A 27,176-nucleotide genomic window follows, 5' to 3' on the forward strand; every position below is an offset into this window, starting at 1 on the left:
TGTTTAGTTTGTCTTTCTTTGTGGTCTTTTTAGCAGTTTGGTTCTAAAGACTTCTTGATTAAGGATTTAATGTCTGAAGAATAAATTAATCACATATATATCAGTGTATGATTTAGGTCGAGGGCATTCAAAATTTTGATGATTACTTAAGGGAGAAGACAGGAAAGAAAAAAAAGCACACAGTAAAGACTTTGTGGCAGTCTGTTCCCAGAATTATGATGTTGTTTTTGTTTTGTTTTTTATAATTAAAATTATTGCAGTTTTTTTTCCTTTGTTTTTTTTTTTTTTTGGTCAGTTGTTGCTTTCAGTGTTTAGTCCAGAAAGTTTAGTCTGGTATACTCGTTTGAGCAAAAGTTGAAATGAAAGAAAAATGTCTTATTCCTGATCTGCACCGTTGTATCACAGTATAAATTGTGGACAAATGAAATCTATAACAATTCATTATTTTCCTGTAACGCTCATTAGCTTTATATAATAAAAGGATAAAAGTATAGCAAAGCATTAAGTGACTTTGACATGACATGCTCATGTATTAGATAACGTATTGATATACTTGATGATGCATGTAACAGCTGATACATTAACTGCCTTTTTGTTTCTCACTAATGGCAATTCCACAGATGGCTGCACAATGATGTGATGAACCTTGAATTAATATTTAATGGCTTAGAAACTTCACACTACCATGTGACAGTTTCACTTGGAAAAGTTTTTTTTTTCCTCATTGAGCTTGAAATTGTTTCACCGATTATAGAATTGCAAGGTGAAAATGATCACTTAAAAAATACATTAGGAAGGAGTAAACATGGCGCATATAGTCAAATCTGACCGATCACAAAACTGCAATAAATGAAATGGAATTAATCTGAAATGAAAAAATGCACAAGATAAAATGGGTATTTTCCATTCAGACATGAAGGAGAAGTAGAGCTAGTCCACCTCAGCATGGCCACTGAATAGTATCCCCAGTGGAATTAAAGACTTTGCTAAAAGGCACCTTCTGAAAAGTTACACAAAGGTGTTGTAACAGAATGTGTTCTCAGTTTCTTTGGTGTGAAGCTGCCACCAATCAGCAGAGGGCACTGATGGCAAAGAAAGTGGAAGAAGAAGGAGACAAAAAAAAGTGTCTGCAGGGGATATTAGATGGATGAAACAGAAAGGAAAAGGAGAAAATTACATTTAAAGAAAGGAGAAGAAATCTAGAACAGAAGATGGGGGTGGAAAGGGGTTGAGGTAGAAGAAAATGTTATACAGTAGGGAGGAAATAAGAGGGGTGGATAGAAGAACAGTTAATGAGAACAGTAGGTGAGAAGATGCAAAGAAGGACAAGAACTGTAATGGAGTTAGAATATATTACACAGGAAGAATATAAAGAAAAGTGGGGTGATAAAACGAGGAGCATAAGGAAAGTGAAAGGCTGTAGAAGAGGAGAGAATGGAGAGACGAGACATAGCAACAAATGTTAAAATCTACATACTGTCTGTTTACAATGGCAGTGTTAACATGCTGATGTTAAGCAGGCAATGCTTATCACATTAACCACATAGATTTAAGTAATCTAGATAGTGGTTGCTTTCACCAAGGTTAGTGTTTATTAAAACAAAACAAAAAAAAAAAAACACACTACTCTACAAAGCACAACTGAAAGTAATGCTGGTTTTAAATTTGATCATAAACGTCACAACATTGGTCAAAATAACGTTCTCATAGTTGCTAGGTGACAATGCAGTGCAATACTAAATTATAAGTCATTCAAAAAAATGAACAAAATATGCCAAAGCTTGCCTTGAACAAAGGCACAGACACACAGACAGAACAATAATTTAAGTGTGACTCTGAAAAGAAAAAAAACGTACGATGAAAAGCATTTAAATGGCAAATGGCCTGTATTTGTATAGTGCTTTTCTAGTCCCTAAGGACCCCAAAGCGCTTTAATTTAATCACAGTTAATTAGCTGTGGAGATTTCCATTCAGTTGCATCTCATCTCATGGTCTTTACACAACAAACTTTGTCTTGTGGAGTAATGAGTAAATGTTTCTTCCCAGAGCCTGCAAATGGACATGGAGATGGTGGATGGATTGAGATAGTGATACAGGGTAGCAGTAGCGCTGACATCCAAGAGGGAAAGACGGGACATTATGTGGAATAAACAGATCACAGACCACCACACAGGCCATCAGTAGTGTATGCTAGATATGTGATATGAGAAGTAATGTTGAGTAGGGACACACATCATTTACTGCCATTGCTGTGATGGGATGGCATGGTGGAAAGAAAGGTGAAAGGTTTTGCAGTATTTAATAGATTACCAGACTGAGGAGGGTGGGGGCAATTATACATGCATATGAAACAGTCAGGCTTGAGTTGACTGTACTACTTTGTAGGCACTTCCTCCACATATTGGTGTTTTACTGCTCAACTATTATAGTAGAGCTGATAGAAAATGTCATTCTGCAACATTACGTATGATTTACAGTTCAAAATAACCATCATTTATCCTGCACTGTGCTTTGGTGCAGCCTCAGTTCATTCACTGTCAGAAACAAACTGCTTTAGTTGCTCTCCCTTTGAAGACACGCTCTGTTTAAGACAACCTGATTGGCTCCCCACTGCAAACATAAGGTGTGAACAGTAGGTGGTAGGGGATGATGTGTTTTCACACAGATAATGCTGTGTGCTCGAGAAGACCATGTCAAATAGTTCACCGCTAAATTAATGGCATAGCATCTGAAAACTGAGTTTTAAATTCATAGGGGTTAATTGTAAGCATGCATGAGCATCCAGTATATTAACAGGAAAAAAAGGAAAACAATATTAGGTCAGTTTTAACTTGGACATATTATGATTCTCTGCTTCTCCATTCAACATGTCAAAGTGACCACTGACCACTCAAGATGCTGGACATAAAATTAACCCCTGTTGTCAAATGAAAATTTAGCTGCCAGTAGGACTGTGAATGTCTGTGTGAACATCTGAATCACAGGAAAATCATCAAGGACTCTGTCCACTGTGAAAATGCTTTACCTCTAGTATAACTGAAACGAATTCAGGCTGACAGCTGCTATTCTCTACTCAGCAGTCAAGCCTGCAAGTGGTATAAGAGCCACCAAATTGCTTAAAATATAAAATATAGTGACCCTCCAGAGATAGCTATTTTTACCCTTAGAAAAGCAAACAGATTAACTGTGTAATTATGTAAAAAAAAAAACACCAGGGAGAAATTGCTCATTGCTCTCCTCAGTTCACAGTGATATTATACCCCGCCCACCCCCACCTCGAGTGAGTAAATAAAACATTTACAATAAAAATTTTAAATGGTGATTATGCAAACATACACAGACACAATATGAAGATGGTTTCTTTCACTTGTTTCACTGTCTGTCTAATGCTCCAATCAAGTCACATAATGACCGAGTAAAATTAACTATCTCTGACTCTCAACAGTCAAATAAAAGCTATGCATAGAAATAATATCTCATCATAATGTGAAATATACAAATATGTTTAAAATGACTGTATGAATGGCACAGAGTAAAATGTTGTTTTTATATTACAAACAAAAGTTAAAAATAGAAGCTGTTAATGTGTTGATCAAAGCTGAGTGTACACCATATACTTCCTACAAAATAAAATTAAGCGTGGATATGTTGCACAACAACAATTAGCTAATCTGAGAACACAAATTAATTAAGATGTTGTCTTGAGGTGTACATGCAGACTGTTTTTTTGTTTTTTTTTTTACAGTCAGCGTATCTTTAGGTTGACTTTCCTTGAGGTTAAAGGCTTATTTTAACCCCCCCCCCCCCCACACACACACACACACACACACACACACTTTTGTCAGATATGTAAGTTATCTTAACAAAACTTACATTTTAACTACTGATTTTATCTACTGTTCTGATTTTATCTGTTTTGATTTTATATACTGTTTTGTTTGTTTGTTTGTTAGTTAGTTTGTTTGCTTGTTTTAATCAATTTTAAATCATGCTTTTTATTTGTTTTTGTTTCTAATGTCTCTGTAAAGCACTTTGAATCACCTTGTTGCTGAATTGTGCTATACAAATAAACTTGCCTTGCCTTATAAATCCCTATTGAACACATACATAATCCATATGAGAACTACCAAAACACATGTTATAGCAAACATGCTTAATTTGTGACTGTGACAGGAGAGAGAAATGCTAGTGAGTAAAGACTGATTTTACTTCAATTCAGTTTTATTCATATAGTGCCAAATTACAACAACAGTTTATTTAAGATACCCTAAATAAAGACCCTATAATAATTCCAGAGAAAACAGAGAAAGCACCACCAAGCAGATGACCCCCTATGAGCAAGCATTTCAGTGAAAGTGTTTTTTTCTATTTTGATTTTTCCAATATATCTCAAATTCACCTTTTCTTCCTGTCCTTTGTGCTGCTGTGACAAGGGGATTTCCCCTGTGTGGGATTAAATAAAGTCTATGTCTATCTGCCACAACCAGGTGAGCAAAAAACTTTGTGTGAAGAAGAAATACTCATTGAATCACGAGAAGCTCAGAGCAGCTACAGCCTATTGCAGCATAAATAGGGGAGGTTTCAGGCTCACCTAACCATATGCTTATATTTCAACAAACAGTATTTAGGATATTTAAAAATTACTTTTGTAAATCTTTTAGATGAATAAGGATACATTTATCTTTAACAGATCTAAAGGATACAGACAGATTGGGGTGTAACACAGAATAAAGTTTTGTTTCCACGGCACCTTGAAGTCACAGGCGCCCAGACGAGAGCTGACACTGTTCCCATGCATTTATTGTTTATTGCGCATTATTCCTTCAGAAAAGCAAAGCTCTGACAGAGGTTTGGGGCTCCATCCAAAGTGTGAGCAGCTGTAACTGCTTTGTCTGGCTGTGTCTGTGGATATGCCTATTTCTGGCTCTACAGTAACAGTTGTTGCTATTTCTATGGTGCTTTGGCTGCAGTGGTTGTGTGCGGTACTCTTTACTGCTCCTATTAGCATTAGATGAGAGAGCAGTATAAAGCCAGACACTTAACCAGGTGTTTTCTGGCAGATATGACAGATGTGTTATCATTCCCTCTTCATCATAATGCTCAGTCAGCATAACCCACAGGACAGACATCCTACTCAAACTGCATGTAGTCAGTGTTAAAGCCTTTAACAATGACTATGACACTCTCTCATGGCTACAGTCACAATTGAAAGGACAGAGCCGCCAAATTTCACCTGACAGGACATACTAGGTATGCTGGATTCTTCCAACTGATGAACATTTGACACTTGCATCTGAGACACAGAAAGCATAGCCATTGTTGCAGACACCTCTCTAAATATATCTGCTATGAATGGACCCGTTAGCTGTGCCATTCAGGCATATTTGCCCTAATGTCTGTCACACTAGATATGGCCTGATCCTCAATGCATGTGCATTTATCACATATTATAACGACATTCTAAATCAGTGTGTGTGTGTGTGTGTGTGTGTGTGTGTGTGTGTGTGTGTGTGTGTGTGAGACAGAGAGAGAGAGCCAGATGTCATAATACTATGAATAATATACAATAGGACTTTCACACTGCAGTGACACTATAAATAATATATCTTGTGAATTGCTCAGGGTGTGTGTGTGTTTTTGTGTACGTGTATGTGCAAACACCCACACACACATGCGCTCATGTATGTGAGTGTGTGTGTGTATGCATGTATGTATATGTGTGTGGGTGTGTGCGCCAGCTGCTGATGTTAGGATCTTGCTGAGCAGAAGTAGCAACAGTGAAAAGTCTCAAGAGCAGACTTAATACATTATGTTCGCACTGTTTAATAAGGATGAGCTTTGCTGACATTGTGTGGGCTACCACCTCCATATTAAAACAAAAAGCACAGTCAGATCTTAAAGACAATCGTACCCTCAGTCTTCCATTTCATGCTGAAATCTCATCTACTCACCAAAACCAGTCTAAAATTGTCCTAATAATCATCGTTCCTGTCTACCTGCTTTAATCTGCTTTTGTTTTCATTTTAAAAAATCAAAATGTGAACTTATGATAGATGCTAATTCAGAGGATGGGCCTTGTATTGTTGTGGTAGCTCTCACCTTTTCACTTGTCTGTGATTGTCAAAATACATTAAACATGCAAAAATACACATATAAGAAATGAAATACAAAAACACCAGAACTACAACAAAACCAGTCAGAGAGCGCAACTCCTCCTGAAGGACAAGCGCTAAAACTAAACTTTCACAAAAAACGTCATGTTTTGTTTTTATTACAACATGCTGATGTGAGCTTTTTATGGCATCATTATGATATCTTAGGTGGTAGTAACATTTTAAAAAGTGTGTTGTACAGCTCTCTGGATGCCATTGCATATGCTATTTACTTGATTTTGTTTCTTGGAATTCTTTTTTTTCCAAGGTCAACGTTTACCTTGGACGCAAACAGTTAAGGTCAAGGTCATGTCCATTGTACATTGTTATAAAGTTTGAAGATGATCCATCTTCAAATTGTGTGTAATATAAATTTTTTTACTGACTACACATTTAGTGTGACTTTAACCTTGATTCAATTTTCACCAAAATTAAATCAGCTTGAGCTGATATTGCTATTTATCATCACAAACAATTTGAAAATGATGTATATAAAAACGGGACTGCAAACAAACAGATAGATAAAAAAAACAAATGCAACCGATTTCATACTCTGACCCTTCAAAACCAAATAACATCATCATCACCAATTCTCCTTGGTGACACCATGTCCTTCCAGACATCCCTGTTAAGCTTGGCAAATAGGAGGCCGTTGTTCTGCAGTCCAACATCATCTACGATCAGATTCTTGAGGATCAGAAAAGGTCGACCATACCTCCTTTTAGCATCTGGCCCCCCACAGCAAGACCTTTGCACCTGTCTCATCTTGATGCTTACATAACCAGCAGGATCGAGACGGGGATTGTGGATGACGCTTAAAGGCTACTTTAGATCTGCATGTTGTTGCATGCTCCTCTAGGAAACATTTACTGTAGCAGGAAGCATGCCAGAAACTATTCAGTTTCTTGCTCAGACCCATACAGCAGGGTTGCCTCAAAACACGACTTCAACAAGCTTGTTTAACTTTTAAATCAAAGCCTTCCACACTTTGACAAGGGCATGAGAAGCTCCCCAAGCTTGGTCCATTCTGCAGCTGATGTTGTAAGCAATGTTCATGTAACTGCTGAAAGTGTTTTAAATCTTCTACATGTTCACTGTTTGGGACTTCCACTGTGAGCAGAACTTGGCCTCCTCAGATTGAGGCCATGAGTACTGCTGACCACCTTACAAGGTGATCATATTACAGATCCCTTGGATAATCAGTTGTGAAAAATTTGTGGGTTTGTATTACCTTAAAATAATTTTGGCATCATTGATGTACAGTGCCTCACTGAGATAAAACAAACCAGTTTAGTGCACACTTTTAGGTAGCACTATGCCCATTTCTAGTACTAGAGTCAGAATTGTTGGTAATAGTGCTGTAGACATGGATAGAGCTGCTTCTTTTAATATTACATGAGAAAGCACTGTAATGCCAGACACTTACAGCATGGCTCATCTGTCAGAATACGACAGATGTGTTATCACGTACCATATGAATTCACCAAAATGCTCAGCCAGCACAACCCACAGGACAGACTGACACCATTCAGTGTTATATCATTAAAACACCTTCAGGATCATACTGTCTTGCTTGTTGAAGTTACATCAAGATGTGTGAGAAATCACACATGTGATAATTAGCCTAAAAATTGAAAAATAATCATTAAGAAACAAACGTCAAATGAGGACAACACTTACAAAGACAGAAACCTCAGGTGAATTGTGGGGAAAAATCGAAATATGGCCCCTCTACTTTTCTGCTGACATTAGTACCACAATGTATGCATGACGGTGTCAGCAGTTCTGAAGTTTAGCATGTTTCCCAAGTGTCAGGTAATAAGTGTGAGTGAGAAAGAAAAAGACAGATGTGAGAAAAGCTCAGGGCCACTTTCCTTTTTGTCAGAGTGAAGAAACTACGCTGTGAGGCTCTGTCAGGAGGCTTTTTCTGTTTCGTGACTACGGCAGAGCAAATACTGCAACCTTCACTCGAGTTCATTTAAAGCTGATAAGACTTTCCCCTGGTCAAAAATAATCTAATTCTATACCGAATTTGCATGTCATAATTTCTCTCAAAAAACTGATGGTCTGGAAACATTTTCCCCACAACTAATCTATTGAAGAGGCTTTTATAAATGTCTTTACAGACCTAAAAAGTTCCTAACTTTAACAGAAGAAATCCAATGCCAAAAAACAGAATACACTGTAAAACACATTCTTCTTTTTTCTTCCTGTTTTTTTGTTTTTAAAACAGGACTGTTCTGCTTTAGTCAATTAAGCTTCCCCTTTGCTTTTTTAACATCAAATATGACAAGTTTAGTAATATACTTTCACTACATTAGGTTGTTAAGAAATGGGCAATAAAACAGCCTCTGTACAAGAAAGGAATAAGTTCTAATAGTGACCAACCACCACACTCACACTGAAAATATGGCACACAAGGTTTATTTTCATTTTGAAGCAGACTAGTGGCTGAAGACTTAGTTCTGGCCTGCAATCCAAGGGGCAAAGCCACCACGGTCAGAATTATTAGCCTGGTTACAAACAGGAAAAAGTGGTCACTCAGAAGATTAGGAAACCAGTATATATCAATCTTGCATCTTCCTGAGAAAGGCTTTTTGCCCACCTTGATAGGTCTTGCAATGATAGGGAGTGGGTTTACACACCAGATCCTGGAAATTCAACTCTCAAGCTCTTCCTCTCCAGGTCTTGAGCAATTTCTTCTTGTTGGTTACCTCCTAATTACAGAGGAGGCTTTTCCTCCTTAAACTCCTGCAGTTTTTATAGTTGTTATTTATTTGTTTACCTTATGTCTTTATTTTGTTGTACTAATTTAAGGTGAATGTAAGGTGTAAGACTAAATACAATGTATTATTATTATTATTATTATTATTATTATTATTATTATTATTATTATTATTATTATTATACACAGGTCCAGTGGACCAGCTGTTTCCAATCGAGTCTTTAATCACATCGAATCCACACAAATACTAATTAACATGAATCCTCCTTCTGGTGTTATTTAAGTATGTTAAAAAACAAAACCATCCAGGCCAGGTTAAAACTATTTTCCTTTGAAATGTCCTCTTGTCTCACCGAAGTCTCCAACTTCAACCAGCTTCCCCTACTAGCTGTGTCCTACAAAATAAACCCCCTTCCTTCCCACTTTCTCTCCCCTTTATAAAGAAGGGCTCAAATCATCACCAATCAACTACTCCCTGCACTCAACTCCAAATTATGGAAGCCCGTTTCCGCCACTAAAAAAAAAAAAGGATCCATAACTCAAAATTTCAAGTTATTTTCTCGAAATTTCGAGTTACTTTCTTAAAATTTCGACATATTAACTCGAAATTTTGATTTATTAACTCAAAATTTCGACTTAACTCAAAATTTTGAGGAAAGTAACTCAAAATTTCGAGTTAGCGCTGCCAATCAGTAATCTATACGTGAATGACGTCATTTCCTTGTTACCCGGAACCTGAAGCCCTCAGCTACAAATGCTACAGCTAATTTACCGGTATTACATCCAGTAGTGAATGCACAGATTGCTGAGTGTTTTCAGCGTGGCTTCACAAATGATGAAATCCCTGTGTTATTAGCTGAATCACATGGTGTTACTATCAGCAAACATACTCGCGAAAGCACCAATTTGTTGGGATCTGTTTTTGAGTGCATGTTCCTCTGCGCCATATGCTTCCGGGTAACAAGAAAGCGACCTCATTCACGTAGATTTTTGATTGGCAGAGCTAACTCAAAATTTTGAGAAAAGTAACTCGAAATTTTGAGAAAATAACTCAAAATTTCGAGTTATGGATACTAGTTTTTCTGTTTTTATTTAGTGGCGGAAACGGGCTTCTAATGGAGAGAATTGATTAACAAAAGCCAAATGAGGTTAACAAAGTTATGGGCCTAAATATCAAGTCCAGTAAACTGATGGTGAAACTGAAGAATTGATAAGAATAATACTGACTAAGTGATTTTACCAAAAGGAAACCCAGGGAGTCATCGAAGTCACCAGAGTTCCCGTTGTACTGAAAATGAATATCTGCAGTCAATTTCAATCCATCCAAGTCGTGATGAGAAATTTCACTTCACCCAAAAACCTTAAATTTCAACCTAATGGTAATGGAAGAAGTCTGGGGGAGTTGCCAAAAGTTACAGAAAACAAGAGTCTGGATAGAAGTCATATGAAATATGAAGAGTCATAAGTGTCTGCAGACAGTGCCACATAAATCCTTGGATTGAGATTTGACAATATACCTCAGTTTTTAAAACTTCATTCCTGACTCTCTCATTTTTACAGCATCAGTTTAAAATATATGCTGCTTTTGATATTGACATGATAGCATCATGGAGTTGCAGCAGATTTGTCAGCTGTGTATCCATGTTGTAAATCTCCCATCCCAAAGGTGCTGTATTGGATTGAGATTTGATGACTTTGGACCTCATTTAAGAACAGTGAACTGTCATGTTTAGGAAACTACTTTAAGATGATCTGATTAGAAGTTGGGTACACTGGGCTCATAAATGAATCGACTTGCTTGTAACACATGGTTATTTGAGTTACTGTTATCGTCCAATCAGCTCGAAGAAGTCTGATTGTTCTCCTTTGATCTCTGACATCTACAAAGCATTTTTGCCCTGGGAGCTGTCAATCACTGAATATTTTATCTTCTGGGAATAATCTCTGTAAACCCTAGGGATAGCTGTGCTGGAAGCTCCCAGCAGATCAGCAGTTTCTGAAAAATTCAGACCAGCTTGTCTGGCACTGTGGTTTGAGTTGCTACCATGTGGTAAATGGTAAATGGACTAGTTCTAATATAGCACTTTTCTACTCTACCTTAGTGTGACCTCTGTGTAGTGTCTTCTCTGGTCTGCATTCACAACAAAAAGGCAATGGTTAGAATGCTCTCTTTTAATGTCGTGGGCAATCAGCACAAGATCTAAATGGGAAAGCAACAACAGAGTTAGCTAACTATGCTCCCATTTTGTTTCCTCTCTTCCCAATAAAGAAATCTCACCTAAACATGCACTCAATTCAACATAAAGACTGGAGAAATGACCCGCAGCAAATGGTGTATAAACAACAAAAATAATCGGGTCAGACTGTATTACTTTAACAACCTGCGATATGATTTTTCCTCCCCACAACATTTGCGCATTCCTTACCTCACAGGAATCCTCCATTATTCTGAGGATTACCCAGAATCCCTTGCCCTTTGTGAATGTTGCAGGGTGACTTTTACAACAGTAGGTGGCGCCAATGTCCCATTTAGCGGGATTTAACTTCAACTCTATTTAACTATGTTACATTAGCACTCAAAGCACTTTATACAACATGTCTCATTCCCAGTCATTCATGGAAGCACTTTTTATATGTATCTAATAGGGGTGCAACAATACTTGTATTGATATTGAACCGTTCGATACAGTGCTTTCGGTTCGGTACGCATATGTATCGAACAATACTAAATTTTTAATTTAATTTATCAACTTTTCTTCTGACGATGCTGTCTGTGTTGAGAGCTCAGTGGATCTGCGTTCGACTTATCCGCCTAGGCTGCACTGTCGAGCGCAGATCCACTGAGCGCAGCGCAAGCTAGCAAGACAGAAGCTAGGCTTGTTGCAACATGGCAAATTGAACCTCCCCCACCCTAATTCAGATCTGGCTTTTGTTCTATTTTGGTCTTCATGTGAAGCATGACCCTGAAGGTAAACCGTCATGGACAAAAGTAAAACAGTGTGTCAGATGTGCCACGCAATGCTCATTTACATGGGTGGGAACTAGCGCGTTAGGGCAGTTTGCTCGTTAACGTGTTGACGCCGTCCAGCCCCACGCACGGGGAGATCAGCGGTAGCTCGTTAACGGAGATTTGCCGTGTTGCGGCGTTAACGTCATTTCAGATTAACGCTGACAGCACTAGTGGGAACACAACGAATATGACTGCACATTTACTCCGACATCATCCTAGTGCAAAGACAAGTGGAAGCAGACAAAAACAACAAGCACGCATGCTACAAACTTTACCCGAGTCATTTAGACAGCCGTTAGCACATGATTCTCCTTATGGGGACCTGATATGTTTAATATGCTGCTGAGAGTATACCCCAGAAGAAGCGTATAGTATAGCTTTTATTTTGGAAAGAGCCATTTCTCTGTAATAAACTCTCTTTTTCCAAAGATGAGTGATTTCTTGATCAGATAGATTTATTTTTTTATTACTTTGTTGTTTCAGCAACATTAAATTTAAAAACTGTACTTTTGAGTTAAAATATATATTTATAATTTTAATAAATGACAAATTAATCGAAAAAATATCGAACCGAACTGTGAATTTTGCGTATCGTTGCACCCCTAGTATCTAACATTCACACACATTCACACTCCGATGAACACCTCAGGGTTCAGCATCTTCCTAAGGGCATTTTGACATGCAGACTGGAGCAGCCAGAGATCATACATCCAGAGCCACAGCTACCTAATTGGCTGAGTAGACATTTGAGGTAACAGGGAGCCACTTGATTAGGTACAGGTTTGCCTAATCAAGTGGCAATATGTACAGAAAGACGTTTCTGGAATGTAATATTTTGGAATAAATTACAAGAACCAAAGTAGGATTAAAAAGTAACTTTTTAAGTAACGAGATGACTTGGAGCAATTGGTAATAATGCAATTTATATTTGAAGGTTTTGCTAGTGTTGATTCTAAAGATCTGACCACATTGACCTTATTTCAGATGCACTCCATTCAGTTTCTTATTGAATACAATGCATCTGAATTTCTGCAGTAGTGGGAAGAGATAGAAAATATATAGACATGAAATCGTGATGATATTGAAAGTGAGCACATATATTATAAATGAGCCAGACGGTGCCTCAGTCACAAATCAAATCAAAGTCAGCTGCAGCTTAAGTGATCTTACAGACAGTTGTGCATTGGAATTTTTCTTTAATATTTTAGAGTTTTGTTTCAAAAATGACTGCTGACATTAAAGTAAAACATACTACAGATTAAAGTCATTTGATATATTTCAGATGATGAACTGCTTAGCTGTATAATATTTTGCAGTAAAATGCACAAACAACCCCCCCATTCAGTAGTAGATTTACTACTTCTTGTTCTTCTTCTACTACTACTACTACTAATAACAATAATAATCATTCAATCTATGTTAATTACATAGTTTAAAATCACACCGGTTAGCTTAAGGCACTTTATACTGTACAATAATACAGAGAAAACCCCACCAATCAGACGACCTCCTAGGTGCCAGCACATGGCAACAGTGGAAAGGAAAAACTCCCTTTTAAGACCAAGAAACCTGGCTCAGGGAGAGCTTAGGGTGAGGGAAGGGAGATAGGACAAAACAAAAGTCAAACTAATGATGATAATGAGCATTTTGACTATTTGTGGAACATACCATTATGTTATTGTATGCAATTCACATATATTTTTACAGACTAAAATAGTGGAGTTTGTATATACAGTAATATGGCTTGCCTGTCATGGGACTCATGCATTATTCTTGGGCTTAATGAATATTATAAGTTTTATTTGACTATCTGGATTGTTTCTTGTTGTTTGTTGGTATGATCTGCTCCTGGTACCTCGTTTCCCTGCGTACACATTTGTGTGTGTGTGCTGTGGTGTGTGAGTTTTGCTACCACACCAGGCCTGGAGAGTCTTTCCTTCTTTGAGCCAGTCACACCTGGGAGTAATCACTCACCTGATACCGATCAGCCTGACTCTCTCAAACCCAGAGTAGCGGAGCCGCATTCAGTGTGGGATCATTAAACTAGGAACACGGAGGATTGTGGAAATGTGTGGAGGGAGCAGAACACTGACGTAAATAGGACTGAGGAGGACACAACACTTACCACGAATCATGGAGGCTAATCACTGCATGGGAATTGGAAACGAGCGCACGGAGGACTCACACATTGTGGATTGTTGGCACTGTTTTATGGGTTTTTTCATTATAAATGCTTCTTCATTCTGAAAGTCCTGCGTATGAGTCCTGCTTCAACCAACCCTGACGTTGCCGCGTTGTGTCAGTTCATTGAATATTATGTAAAGTACCTGAAAGGTCCCTGTTAATGTATTAGTGTTACTGTTCTCTAATATACAAACATAATACAATAGTTTATTACAAGTGAACAATTCCCTGCACACAGTGAGTGCTGAATATAAGGTCATCCGGGGGTCCTCGGCATGCTCATGTTTCTCCTAAACCTGTGCAAACTGCACAATGCCACAGCTATATTTTAAAAAGATCAAAGTTTTGATCAAAGATTAAAAAAAAGATCTTTTTTTTTTTTTTTTGCATACACAGTAGGGTCTTTACAGGTTCATCAAAGATAGAAAATTATTCTCAATAGAAAGACTTTTAACCCTTCTTATATGCACTAATATGATACTTGTGGAATCAGAAGTAAAAAACTGAATGCTCCAGAGGCTTCATGTTGTGACATCTGAATAGGCTTGAGGATGGAATCAAAATGAGCCACGACAAATTAAATGAGCCGAGTAAGAGAAAGCAATACAGCGTCCTTTAGGCAAACCCAGAGACACGGAATTAATCAAAATTCAAATTAACACTGAGAAAGTATAATATACAGAAAATAAATTGCATATAAATTTAGAATTTTTAAAAGTCAGACAAGAAAAATCAGAGTACTAAACCCATTGGTGTTGTCATCATCAGTCTCAGTGCACTACAGCAACTATATACTATTACATTATGGTTTAGTCAGTGCTGCAGTGAAGAGCGAGTGATCCAACTTCAATCCCACTAAACCAACTTTGATTTCTTCCCCATTAAAGCTAAATTAATAAAGAGACCTGAAACTTCTTTTCTCTAATCAAATAATTGTTAATCTACAGAGACTTGTTAAACTGAAAGAGAGCAACGAGATGAATAGCTGAACACACTGAATATGTACCCAGTGGCAAATAATGAGCTTACTGATCTCTCCCCAAACCTTTATGTCACTATATACTGATTTTGCATCATAAACAGGTAAGTCTGAGCCAGAAGTCTCAAAAGAAATGCATGCTATGAAATTCTACAGAGCTTTTCCAAAGACACAGAGATGAGTTGCAGCTTACTGATAAAATTCTTTCGAATCAGAGCAAGCAAGCAGACAGAAAATGTAATGTTGAAGCAGCTTTATTAGAGTCGCAACGGTAATCCTGCAGAGCAACTACACAAGATACCCTCTGGGCTCTGCTTCACAGAGCATGACTCTGTGGTTCCTGTGCACCTCAGTGGGTGGAACAAAGGGCTAACACTGAAAGGGTTAGGGGTTGAGCTGTCTTTAGAGGTAGCTGAGATAAACAAAGGCTGAGGACAAATGCACCCACACTAATGTTAAATAAAACTGATTTATTTCTATTAACAATAAATGAGACATATTCTGTAGATGTGTCAGGCATGTTCTAAATGTGTTCTTTGTGGGAGTGACAAGAGTAGTTCACTCCCCTTAAGCAACAATATATCTCTTTTATTTATCGTCTATTTTTTTTTACCTCAATTATAAAAATGTTTGAAAGGATCTGTCATACCCACACTGCTCTAAGCAAATATTCATTAGAACTACTGAATCTTCTTCAATTGACAATTTATTGTATTAAATATCCACTTCATTCAGAATTGTTCCTTCTACTCTTTGTCTTTCTTTGGCCCATCTTTCTTTGCTACTTCAAATCCCGCTCATGGCTACCAATCACCAACACTTTAGGCGATATCTAATGCCAGTACTACTTTGAAACACCAGCAGCATAAGTAATTGATCATCTACTACTGATATACATAGTTTCAGTCTGTAGAAATCTTGCATTAAATGCTATAACATCTATTCTTAAAAACTGGTCCATGGGTGGCAGTAGTGTGAGAGACAGCAGCACAGAAAATAAAGCAATAGCAGAGTATTTTTCTTTAAGGTTACAGCTCCTTCAGCACTGACTGATTATCTCAGTGATAATCAGTATATAATGAGTGAGACACTCTGAAAGAGGAGAAAAGGGGGTTTTGTGCTCCCAAAGGCTTTCACTAAAGAACTCATTAAGGGGTTTGGCATCAGGATACTCTTCAATAGAGGTTGTTTCCTTTACAGGTGAGCACAAAAATGCGCGATCTTTCCTCTCCTCTGTGTTTTAAATATGAAGAATACCATTTGTTTTTAATTAGTTCTCTGCTGCCCTCAGGTGAATGTATGGCTATTCACCCTATGCAGCGAGCTTAACATAAGAGAAGATGGTTCCAGGAACGACAGGACACATCGCTTTGTCTTTGTGTCTTTAACTGAAGACCGTTTTTTCCTCTTTTAATTTGTAAGACTGTGAACATACAGTAAAATAATACGTAAGCATCAGTATCAACATATTTTGTAAACAAAACAGAAGTTAGCAACATAGCTTTCCTTATGCTTTACATTCATCATTAACATCTTTCCTTATACGTTCAAATAACCTTTTAAGTAACATGAAAGTAACAAATCTTACAGAAAATGAAGCTAGACATTGCTTACTTACAGATTATGGCTCAACAAACTCCCCAACGATGTACACTGGGCTTAAAGTTTTGCAGCTTGTTCTCTGCTCCATGCATTTTCTCCCACTGCCTGCGTGAACTTTGCCTGCTGCTTACAACACATCACCAAAGGGGGCAGTGTAGTGCACACCAAATAACCAAAGAAGAAGCCACAAACTGAAGGGGTAATACTGCCCACTATTGGGAAACCTGAGAAATGCGCCAGCCAAAGAAACCCAACAAAGCAACAACCGAGGGGCAGAATAAGTTCAGAAGTCAAGGTTGGAAACTTACACTGAGTGCAAGCACTCTCATGCAAATTACCACCACAGTGTGCATTTTCAGTGCGTCACACCCATTTTCTTGTTCACTCTCACCTCATTTAACCTCTTGCTAATGTGCTCCAGAGGGAGCAGACGGCAGTGATGCATCAGGATGTCACTTGTACAGTCTGTTCAAGTGAGAGACTGGGGCTTGTGTATCTAATGCCTTTTCTCCATTAAGTAGCTCTTTTGGAGCCTCAGGGCTTGCTGAGGGGTGCTAACGAATGGCAGAATTTGAGAAGTGCATTATGTGCACCTTAGATTGGAATGCACTTTGAACACAGAACTGAGGCAACAATGAAGATACCAACGTCAGTATGAGTCAGATACATCTTGGAAGAAAAAAACAGATATATTCGAGAAAAAAAAGGAATATTCATGAGTCTTTTCTGCCCCTTCAACAATACACAGATGTCACGGCAGCTTTTTTTCTGCTAAACCAGAAAGCACTGCATTGAGAAGCACTTCTGTTGGAAGTGGGGCATATTAGGCATGCAAACACACTCTCTTTTTCAGGCTCACATGTTCTCCAGGCACAAAGTAAGTGCCAAAGGATGCTGTGAAAGAAACTCAAACATGTTTTTCCAGTAAGTTTCAGGAGATTCTGAAGCCCTTTATCTGTCAACTGACTCTGTTTGCTTGAAATGTTATTTATGTTAAGTTAGGGGCTTTTCCAGATAATTTAAAAATAGCCAACCTATTATAAAGTAGATGAGATCATTGTTTGGTATAAAATTAAATATTTAAGTTATTAGTTTAGTTTAGGGGACAATTGGGTATACAGAAGTCTTCTTTGGATATTTTACCTCCATTAAACATAAATAGCGAATAAAATATACATTAAAAATGAGCTATACACAGTTCTGTATTAGAAAAGCTAAGCAAATGTACAGCAAATGTTTCTCACAGAAATGATGTGAAAGCATAACAAATAACCTTGCAGAGCAATAGATACAGTATAAATATCAGTGTAAATTTACAAACCGGTGTCATTGTCATTGTCAATTATTTCCTATATTTTTTAATAGGACATGTTATAGTCATTTCGTAGGCATCAACATCTTATTGTAGTTATTAATATATACCGAATTATTTGCTTTTTTTAATGTTTTTTTACATGACATCCTGGCTAAGGTGAATGCAACTGCACTGAATATGGTGGTCTAGTGTATCAAATGTTTTAGTGACTTCCCTTTGGCTAAATTGATGAAACACCTGAAAATATAGGTCAAGTTCTTTAATAGGGCAAACTAGTTTATATTTAGCCCTTTTTATATATGTAGATAAGTCAAATTAGTTGTGAGATTCAAAAATAAAAACAAAAAGTTTGTTGGTTTTTTCAGTTTTGAAAAGTAACCTACTTTTTGTAGCATTTTCAGACTCCAGACTGAATCCAGCTGGACTTATTCCAGCACAGCTGTTCCTGGGGTTCATTAATCAGCAGAATGACTGAAATCTGTCCAATCAGGCCAGTTTGCACATTTGAACTGGAAAAGTTCCTCTCAGCAGGTCTTCCTCCATCAAACTACACGAGTCGCTCTTGATGACTAAACAAGCTTTAGTGATGCCAGTTGTTCCAGTTCATTAAACTGACCTAAAGTGAAATGTTCATTCAAAAATAAACCGGTATTTAAAACTCCCTCAGCATGTGAAAGCCTATTGGAGGTGTTTTTGCTTTTAATCAAACAAGTTAGAAAAATGCCGTGTTTCTTAGGAAAGTACATCTAAAAGCAAAGTTTAACGCAGCCTTTAGTACAGCCTATAGAATGAAACTGCCTGAGCTTTTTAGATATACCTTAGTACAAAAATAAAGAGATAAGACAATCATAAAAATAAAACAAGAACAGCACCAGAGACACTCGTAGATCATCACAGATAGGTTGGCAATTAGAAGACCTGGACACAATGTGCCACATGATATCCAGCTAAGTGTATAGCAGTGGATTTTTATTAATTGGTTTTCTCTAACTGCCCCCCCACAGATGTGGTGAAAGTTAGATTGCACAGCAATTCTCATTCAGTGTTAAGACTCTATAAATTTCCATGTGAATACTTTGAAATTTAAATATAGGTTATATTGTATTATAAAACATTTAAGAGCTAACTATCTGTAAATGGCTTTAATTGAACATTTGTATCCTTTATTTGCTGCACTTTCAATCCTAGTCAAACTACAGTGCTTTGGACTAGTGTGTGCTTTATGCATGTCATATATACATTTATGCATGACTTTGATGGTGAGAGTAAGCCAGGCACATGGAAAAATCTGTGGATGCCCCTTTTAGGAAAAGAAGCACTCCTGCTTGGTTCTTTACCAGGTTCTTAAGCCTTTGATGGTTCCTCTGCCATCACCTCTTATACCTGTTGTTAAACCCTCTGATACAGCTAGGAATAGACGGTGGTGGATTACATGTATGGCGATTTGACAAAATCATCTGAAACCTTTGATGCTCCCTCTGCTACATTTCACAGCTCTCACACAAAAGGACACTATGATGTGTGAGCTGGCAGGGGATACACTGTCATGCCTGAGGACATTTTGTCAGCCGTTGTTTTGGTCAGTTTAACTTAGAGGCCAATCTGTTGCCACTTCTGTTTATACACACAGTGTCAACTATAACAAATGGTGTTGCGTAACAAACGCAGTGAGTTAGCACCCAAGAGTATGGGTTATTTTAGTCCAACTACAGCAGCTGTTTTCTTTCAGATCGGCTCTGATTTTTGCTGTGGGATGAAGGTCAGAATATAATGCATCACTGTGCATTTAAACAACTTATGTTGTGTACCTAGTTGTCTACTACTTCTTTGTTAAGAAATACATCTACTTTTTGATGACTCTAAGAACTAAATATAATTTGGCTTACAATTATCTTGAATTCTGCTGAAGACCATCGGGGTGAAGCTGATGTGCAGTTCATTCTAGCTGCAGAAATGATGCTCCATGTCATATTCTCTGTTCTAACTTTCCTTGATGGGTAAATAAAAAATCACTTGCCTAGAAGGATCCATAAGGGATCACATTATCTTTACAGTAAGGTATAAACATACCCACAGCCAGGCTTTACTAGAATGAAAGAACAATTCTGATATCTTGTCTTATGATGTGCTTGTTGTTTTGTTGAATCTCACAAACTTCGTCATAGCCGAAGTATTTAAAAACAAAGAAACTGACTACAAATTGCATGTTACCTAGCAACTATGAAGCAGGGCTGTTGGGCTGTGAATGCATATCCCTCATTCACCAGAAAGCACGGAGAAGTTCACACTTGATAAACAGAGGACCCATGAGGGCATCAGATATGTGACCTTTCTATTTCTTTCTATACTCTCAATTAAGCTAGAAAGACAAGGATAAGAATATAAATAATAATTTAGTTTCACATTTTTAGATATGAAAATAAATGTCAGATACTATTAATACATGCTATTATGAATAAATCTCTGTGAAAACGCATCCTGAAATTAGTAAAGGTTACAGTTTCAGACCACTAGAGAATGTATTAACGAAATGTACATGTAAAATAACAAGTTCAGCACCATGGAGAGCGTCTGGAGGCCGGAGATCAGCACAAGGCACCATAGGCAGAAGACTAAGTCAAGTGTGACAGAAAATCTATTTTCCAGTCCAGGTGCACCAGCCTATTGCATTAAGGACCTGGAGACAGAACTGACCACTCAGTAATCAGCAGTAAAACCTTTTTTTTTTTTATCCAGCCATGCTTACAGAGGAAGCCTCTGTTTAGAGAGGGAATTACAGTTAAACAGCAGATGAGTCTGGGACTAACCTTTTCTTTTTAATTCAGCAGGATTTAAGCACAATCATATTCTGAACTTTCAAATGTTGATACATCCATTTCAACTAAAATTTCTAGAAAACCCTAAAATTATACTTGACTTGATTAGAGATTTCATAATTAACTGTGAAAACATCCAGTAGCATTGCAGTGCAGCATCTTACTCTTCGAATGCATGCCATCTATGCAGTACAGTCATCTATTGGTATACTCTTTCTGTTTGGTACTCAGAAAATTCAGATCTGTATTTACATCAATTTTAATGTCACTGCTCTGCCAAGTTAAGATGGAAGGTGTTGGTCTTTCTGTGAGATTATTCAAAATCTACCGAGGGGATTTTCATGAAACCTGGTGGACAGGTTGCTTGGATCCAAACCTTTGAATCCCTCCACTCCGCCGAGTTGACTGAGTCATCTAGCTCTAACGATTAGCCATGCTTCATCGTTTCTTACCAGGCTTGCTTTTTTCTTCCAGCACCCTCAAGGCATGACTACTGAACTACAGATGCACGGATATAGTGAAATGTTTTTACTTCACTGGACTGCACTCTTAAAAGGCCAGCAAATCCTGTACGTTGGCATGGCTACACATCAGCGTGGACATAAAATGAAGTTAGATTCAGGCAAGCACTTTACTCCCAAGTGAAGATGGATGATGGAAGATGGAAAATGGAACAATTTGAACATTTTATCTGAAATCGGGCAAGTGGAGAAGTGGAGTATGTGCAATATAGTATTATATTATAGCTGTATGTTTGACTGTCATCTACACTGGCATTTCTGGCGTGTTTCAAAGAACACAGTGTGGCCAGTAGCTTAAAAACAATCAAACAGGTTTGATAAGAATATATAATATGCTGGACATCAAATACTAAAGATTTCTTCTAATGTCTTTAGCTTATTGCTCATTATGCAAATAGAATGAATGACTCCTGATCTCTGAGAAGAGTGGGAATATTCACAGTTACAGGTTTAATCTGTATAATAACCACATTTTGTGAGGGAATCCACTATCTGATTAGGCTGAACTCCAACAATACAACAGATGGTGATACTGAACTTGCAGTTTTGATTGTGATCACCGGTGGGAAACCTCCACCTTCACAGAGTGACGAATCACTTAAGAATCCAATAAATTGTTTCATCCAAACAGAAACAGCTGAGCAATACGTTTATGACAACGGTGCTAAAGACATCTTATACCCACTCGAGCCACTACCAGCCAACATCAAATCCAAAGTTTATATTTAATGATGTCTTTTGAAGTTTAAAAAGTCTTACAGTTTAATATATGTCTCCCGGGGGACGTGATGATTGTTCTCCCTCTCTCTAAGGTTTGCTGATTCGGAGGAATCTTTTAAAATTCACCTACAGACAAATCTATTTAGCATTTCAGTAGCATCTTTTATACCACTGTGTACAGTGTACTTTTGTCTTTGATTCTTGTACTGCTTCTAAACACGTTCTTTGTGACCTTTATCTGCCTTTTTACAATTTTGTAGCATCTCAGAGAATATTTTCTCTAAAGCACTGTGTGACTCCTGTCTATGAAAAGCACTTTATAAATAGTTATTGCTTGGCTGCTCTTTCTGTACAGTATATTTAAGGTGTGGTGTTCCAAATAAAACTAGCAGCTAACACAAGCAGCTCTCTGCAAATAATATAAAATCAAAGATTCCTGTGAATGTGAACTGATCATAGATGACACAGAAGTGGGAAGAAGTAATAAGCTGATTAGGATTCTCATTTAGATACAGTAGGGAGCTTGATTTCTCTGAACTGTCCAAACCACTTATCTAACACAACCAGGGACTCCTCTGCTCTATTGATTTTTGCACCTACTACTAAGTGATGAATCCTTTATATGGGAGTTTTTCCACACAAGTCATATCAGCCTGGAGCTGGAAGATGTTGCTCTGACAATAAAGCTTTTTTCCATACAACAATACTGTGTTTTGGCCTCTTTAGACACCCTCAGCCCCATCCACACCCCACCTCCAATTGCAAGTACTAAATTTTAAATTGTGCCCCCAGTCTGCTTTACCCAGAAAAAAGAGTTTGCTGAGTACACCATTCTTCAGTAACCTCCTTTAGATTCACACATACTTGGCCCTGAGAGGAAAGCAACGCTTTTTAAAGCACACCAGTCAATATGCTGCTATGCTAAATGGGTAAAACACCTGTGACTCTCTCGCACATTTTATAATAACATTTTCAGAAGAAAAAGGAACATTAGTGCAACCTTATACAAGTGCTTAAAATAATAGATTACATGGGAACAATTAGGCTGAACATTAACAGTGAAACGGCAATAACTGAAAAGAATGTACCGGCACAAAGTTGAAATTCTCAAAGAATGAAGAAGGAAAAAACAAAAAACAATGATAGCAAGTATTGCAGCCGAGAATTAAAGTCTTATAAAGAGAGACACTAGTCTTTGTGATAAGCTAAGTTAGCTTTTGGCTCTGTTCAGCATTAATTTTAGTCTTTTCCACCCTTATTTGCAAATATACTTAATTTTGAAAAAATGCTCATCTTTTCCTCATTTCAAAGAAAACACTGGTAAAATGCAAGTTAATATTTGGAGCAGTCATTTCAGTAACAGTAATTTGTCCGTTAGGTTTTGTAATTGGATTTGAGGAAAAACGCTAAGTAGTAGCGGTTCCGTGAAATGCTGAACAGTCAATAGTGAGATGACTAATGAGCTGTATTAGGGCGCATCCTCTGTTGCACACTTTTCTCTCCATTTAGAATAAACATCACTCATCAAAACACACAAAAGCACTCAGACAGACAGTGTTTCATGATACATGCCTAACGCTCACATATGTCTACACACACACACACACACACAAATAATATATATATATATATATATACACTATATGCACATTGATCACACAGACCAAAGATCTCACTTTATGTGCTCGATCCACACAAATATACCTCATACTGGGAGCAGTGGCCTCATTTATAATGAAAGTCAGCAAGCACAGACAGAGAGAAAGAGAGAGAACGAGGGAAAGGGATAGAGAGACTTTAGTGGTCCCAGTAGCTCACAGAGATTTGGAGATCAATCTTCACCACACAAAACAAACTGGCCCCAAGCTTCAACAGCAACTAAACCATGTATGTCTTTCTCTCTCACACACAGGAGCTCATGGGCATAAAACAGGACAACATTCATTTCTAATATATGACATACATGAAACATCCAACAGCACACTCACACAGGTATTCCTGCTGTAGTAATTACATGTTGTAAGACAACTATATTTGGTGCATTACAAACCCATCAATCAAAATTAACTCAGATATAGAAACAAATTAGTTACAAAAGCCTACAGCTCAGCAATATCAACTTTTCCCCTCCGGTAAACAGTAAACACAAGTTATATAAGTCACTATTTATAGTACAGTGAAATGGCAAAGATATCAGTAAGACAACATTAAGAAATGGTGAGAGGTGTGAGAGAGATCTGAGCAACAAGACCTGGAGTCAGCCAGAAAAAGCTGGAGGAGGGTCAGTGTCATGTCACCTTGAGAAGAATCTTTTAGCACTACAAAGTGTAGCATTACATGTTCTGACTCTCAGCAGCAGTGGAAGAATATTTGGTTTGACTTGGTTTAGTCAGCTGTAGTGCTCAAATAATAACATGAAGTGGTGTACGGATAGCTAATTTAAATGTTGACTGGCTGCACTGAGACTGGAAGGCTGCTGGTTCGAAACCTAAAAATGGGAAACTCTATGCAGGAAGTGTTTACGCAAATGCAAATAGAAATTTTGAGCACAGATTACATGATGTAGCTGTCTTTCATGCTTCTGTGCACATTTTCATCTGGAGTAGTAAATTATACAGTTTGATGTGCCTTTTTAGTTTAATGGCTTAGTCCTACATAATGCACAAAAAACAGTCTCATAGAAGGAGAGATACAGTGTATGAGATTCAGATACCAACAAATTTTCATCTTCAGACACCAGGCAGATAGAAATTATAGTAAAAGGCATATCCAGGATGTGCCAGTGGTAGAGGAAAAAGCAACATATGCACACACACAATCTAATGACCGCACACCCCCACATCCATCCCGCAAACAGACAAACCTACATACTCGCTCATTCAGTTCCTACATTATTGGGGAAATTGTGATAAATAATAAAAACTCTAAACTGAGGGAGTTAGTTGAATTTAAACAAGACTCATGATCTTCATATAGTTCAGTCATAAAAGTTTATGACCTGGCATTCATCCAGCAGTCTCACTCTCTTTCCTCTCTCTTTCTCTCCCACTCACATGCTGTAACCATTCTGTCTCTCATTTTCCATCGTACACTGTAGAACATGCCTATGTATGCGAGATGTGTTTGGTAACAGTTGATACTACACCAATAACGCTCTAAAGGCGAGAAGCACAAGCACAGCATATGAAATTATCGCAAACAGAAATACACCAATATGCTGAAATGTTAACAACAGCTAGTTTCGATAATGATCTGTTATCTTTTACATAATTAGTTTGAACAAATCTAAATAATAAAAGTGAACTTGTATTCACTTTTAAACTGAAATCAAACACCAAACAAGCTAATCCTGGTCAATTTAAGCAGACTTCTCGAACAAAGAAACATTATTCCCAGTTGGCATGAGATGGTCCCAAATACCTAATGTACTATTTCTGTGCTAAAGACAGCTACATGGAGCTCACACCCCTGTCAATTAGTCCAAACAGAAAAGCAACCTGTTGAAAAGCTGGTTAGCACGACTTGGTGTAAGGAAGAAAACTGGTTGAATTATTCCTAGCACCAGCAAAGAAAATTAGCACAGTTAGAACTTAAGTCAGTTTAAATAAAAAGCTTATTCAGAATTTCAGTGCTTTCCTGCAAACAGCATTTAAAGCAAAGTCAAGAAGCAAAAAAAAGGAGGCTAAAAAGTGAAGTTGCAAAAAGAGAAGAAGAAGAAGAAAAAAAAGAAGGAAAGGAGGACAGATAGAAAAATAACACAAATCAGCAGGAGGGAAGCGTCATACTTTCCTTTTAAGAAACACACAGATACACGTCCTGACATGCAAATTTACTCGACTCGCACATGCATCCACCTGCAAAGACTCAAACACAAACAACAGTTAAACACACAGAAAAAAAATGAGAGTCCAGTCCCACATCACCACATATCAACTGCACATACTTGCAAATGAATCCATTAAAGATGACACAGATCAAAGATATGATCAAACAAGCATCAAAACCACTTACACACAGAGAGCAGCGTACAGCTGGCATGCACAGTGGTAACATGTTTGGCAGAAGTCTACTCTTTACCACACACACACACACAAACACCGTACCCTTTGTTCGGCGTCTGATGACCCCTAAGCGGCACTTAAGCGATACAGAGAACATCCTCTCTCTCTCTTTTTTGTTTTCCTTCTTCCTGCCTTCTTCCTCTATTCCCTCCTCCTCTTCCTCTTCCTCCTCAGTCAGACATAGTGTGAGCCGAGCGAAGGATGGAAAGAGAGAGAGAGTAACTGAGTGGAGAGAGAGCAGTATCGGAGCTCCGGCCGGTCACATGGCAAAGAGAGGATAGAGAGAGGGAGTAGCGAGTCCCCCAGTCATTTACCTCTGTCTCCCACTCTCCTATTCTCTCTCTCTCTCTCTTTCTGTGTGGGAAGTAGTGTGAAATTAAGCTGCCTCCTTGCCTTTCTCCTCCCTCTCTCAATCACCCTCATATTTAAACTCGGTGCAGCCCATGTTACTTCTTTCCTTCTCTCCTTCCTCTCTTTTCCTTTCCATGCTATCTGATCTCTGTCTTTTGTGTTTTGAGTCTTTTCTTCTGGCTTTCTATTTGAAATTATTAAAAATGTTGAATACTGCAACATTCCTGTAACTGAAGAAGGAGCAGAGAAACTGCAACAATGCTGTTATATATTTGTGAAAATGCACTTTACTCTAATTTAACATGACAAGGCATTACAGTACCACCATCTATTGATCTAGCTAGTTGGATAGATGAATAGATCCCTAATCTATCCCTTTTGGTTGAATCCAAAAGGGCATCCAGGATAAAGAAATGGGGCAAATCAAACATGTGGAGCTACCTGCTGCGTGACCCCTTGTGAATAAGAGAGCAGCTGAAAGTAGTTTTATATTTTAGTTTTAGATTGTTCAGGTTGATTTCACTGAAATTAAATCAGTGAAATCAACAGTTTGCTTTAAATCACTGACATTTTACTCAGTCTCGTTCTTTCTGTTAACGCAAATAATGTTCTCAATTGCATTTTCTTTGTTTAACATTTATTGCTGTAAATCATCATGTGTGGGGCTCACATTCTTATGATCTATCTCTTCCTCTCTCATTACCTTTTCTGCACTACATAAACAATTCTCTATCTTTCTC

At 37.8% G+C, this 27,176-nt stretch overlaps 1 protein-coding gene across 5 annotated transcripts in view; it reads right to left on the reverse strand.

The window, feature by feature from the left end:
- Positions 1 to 27,176, reverse strand: part of LOC146387443 (glutamate receptor-interacting protein 2-like) — a 261,545-nt gene that overhangs the window by 105,952 nt on the left and 128,417 nt on the right. The window contains exon 1 of one of the 5 annotated variants that reach the window (XM_084929055.1): positions 26,128 to 26,477. The exons of 3 other annotated variants lie outside the window; for them this stretch is intronic. In XM_084929055.1, coding sequence (XP_084785181.1) covers positions 26,128 to 26,182 — 55 coding nt within the window. In that variant the 5' untranslated portion in view covers positions 26,183 to 26,477. Of the gene's footprint in view, positions 1 to 26,127; positions 26,478 to 27,176 lie in introns of those variants that run through there. One more of the 5 variants, XM_084929051.1, reaches the window with a different exon arrangement.

This window comes from Perissodus microlepis, chromosome 5, assembly GCF_051167445.1.
Source record: "Perissodus microlepis isolate ML-2025 ecotype Zambia chromosome 5, ASM5116744v1, whole genome shotgun sequence".
NCBI lineage: Eukaryota > Metazoa > Chordata > Actinopteri > Cichliformes > Cichlidae > Perissodus > Perissodus microlepis.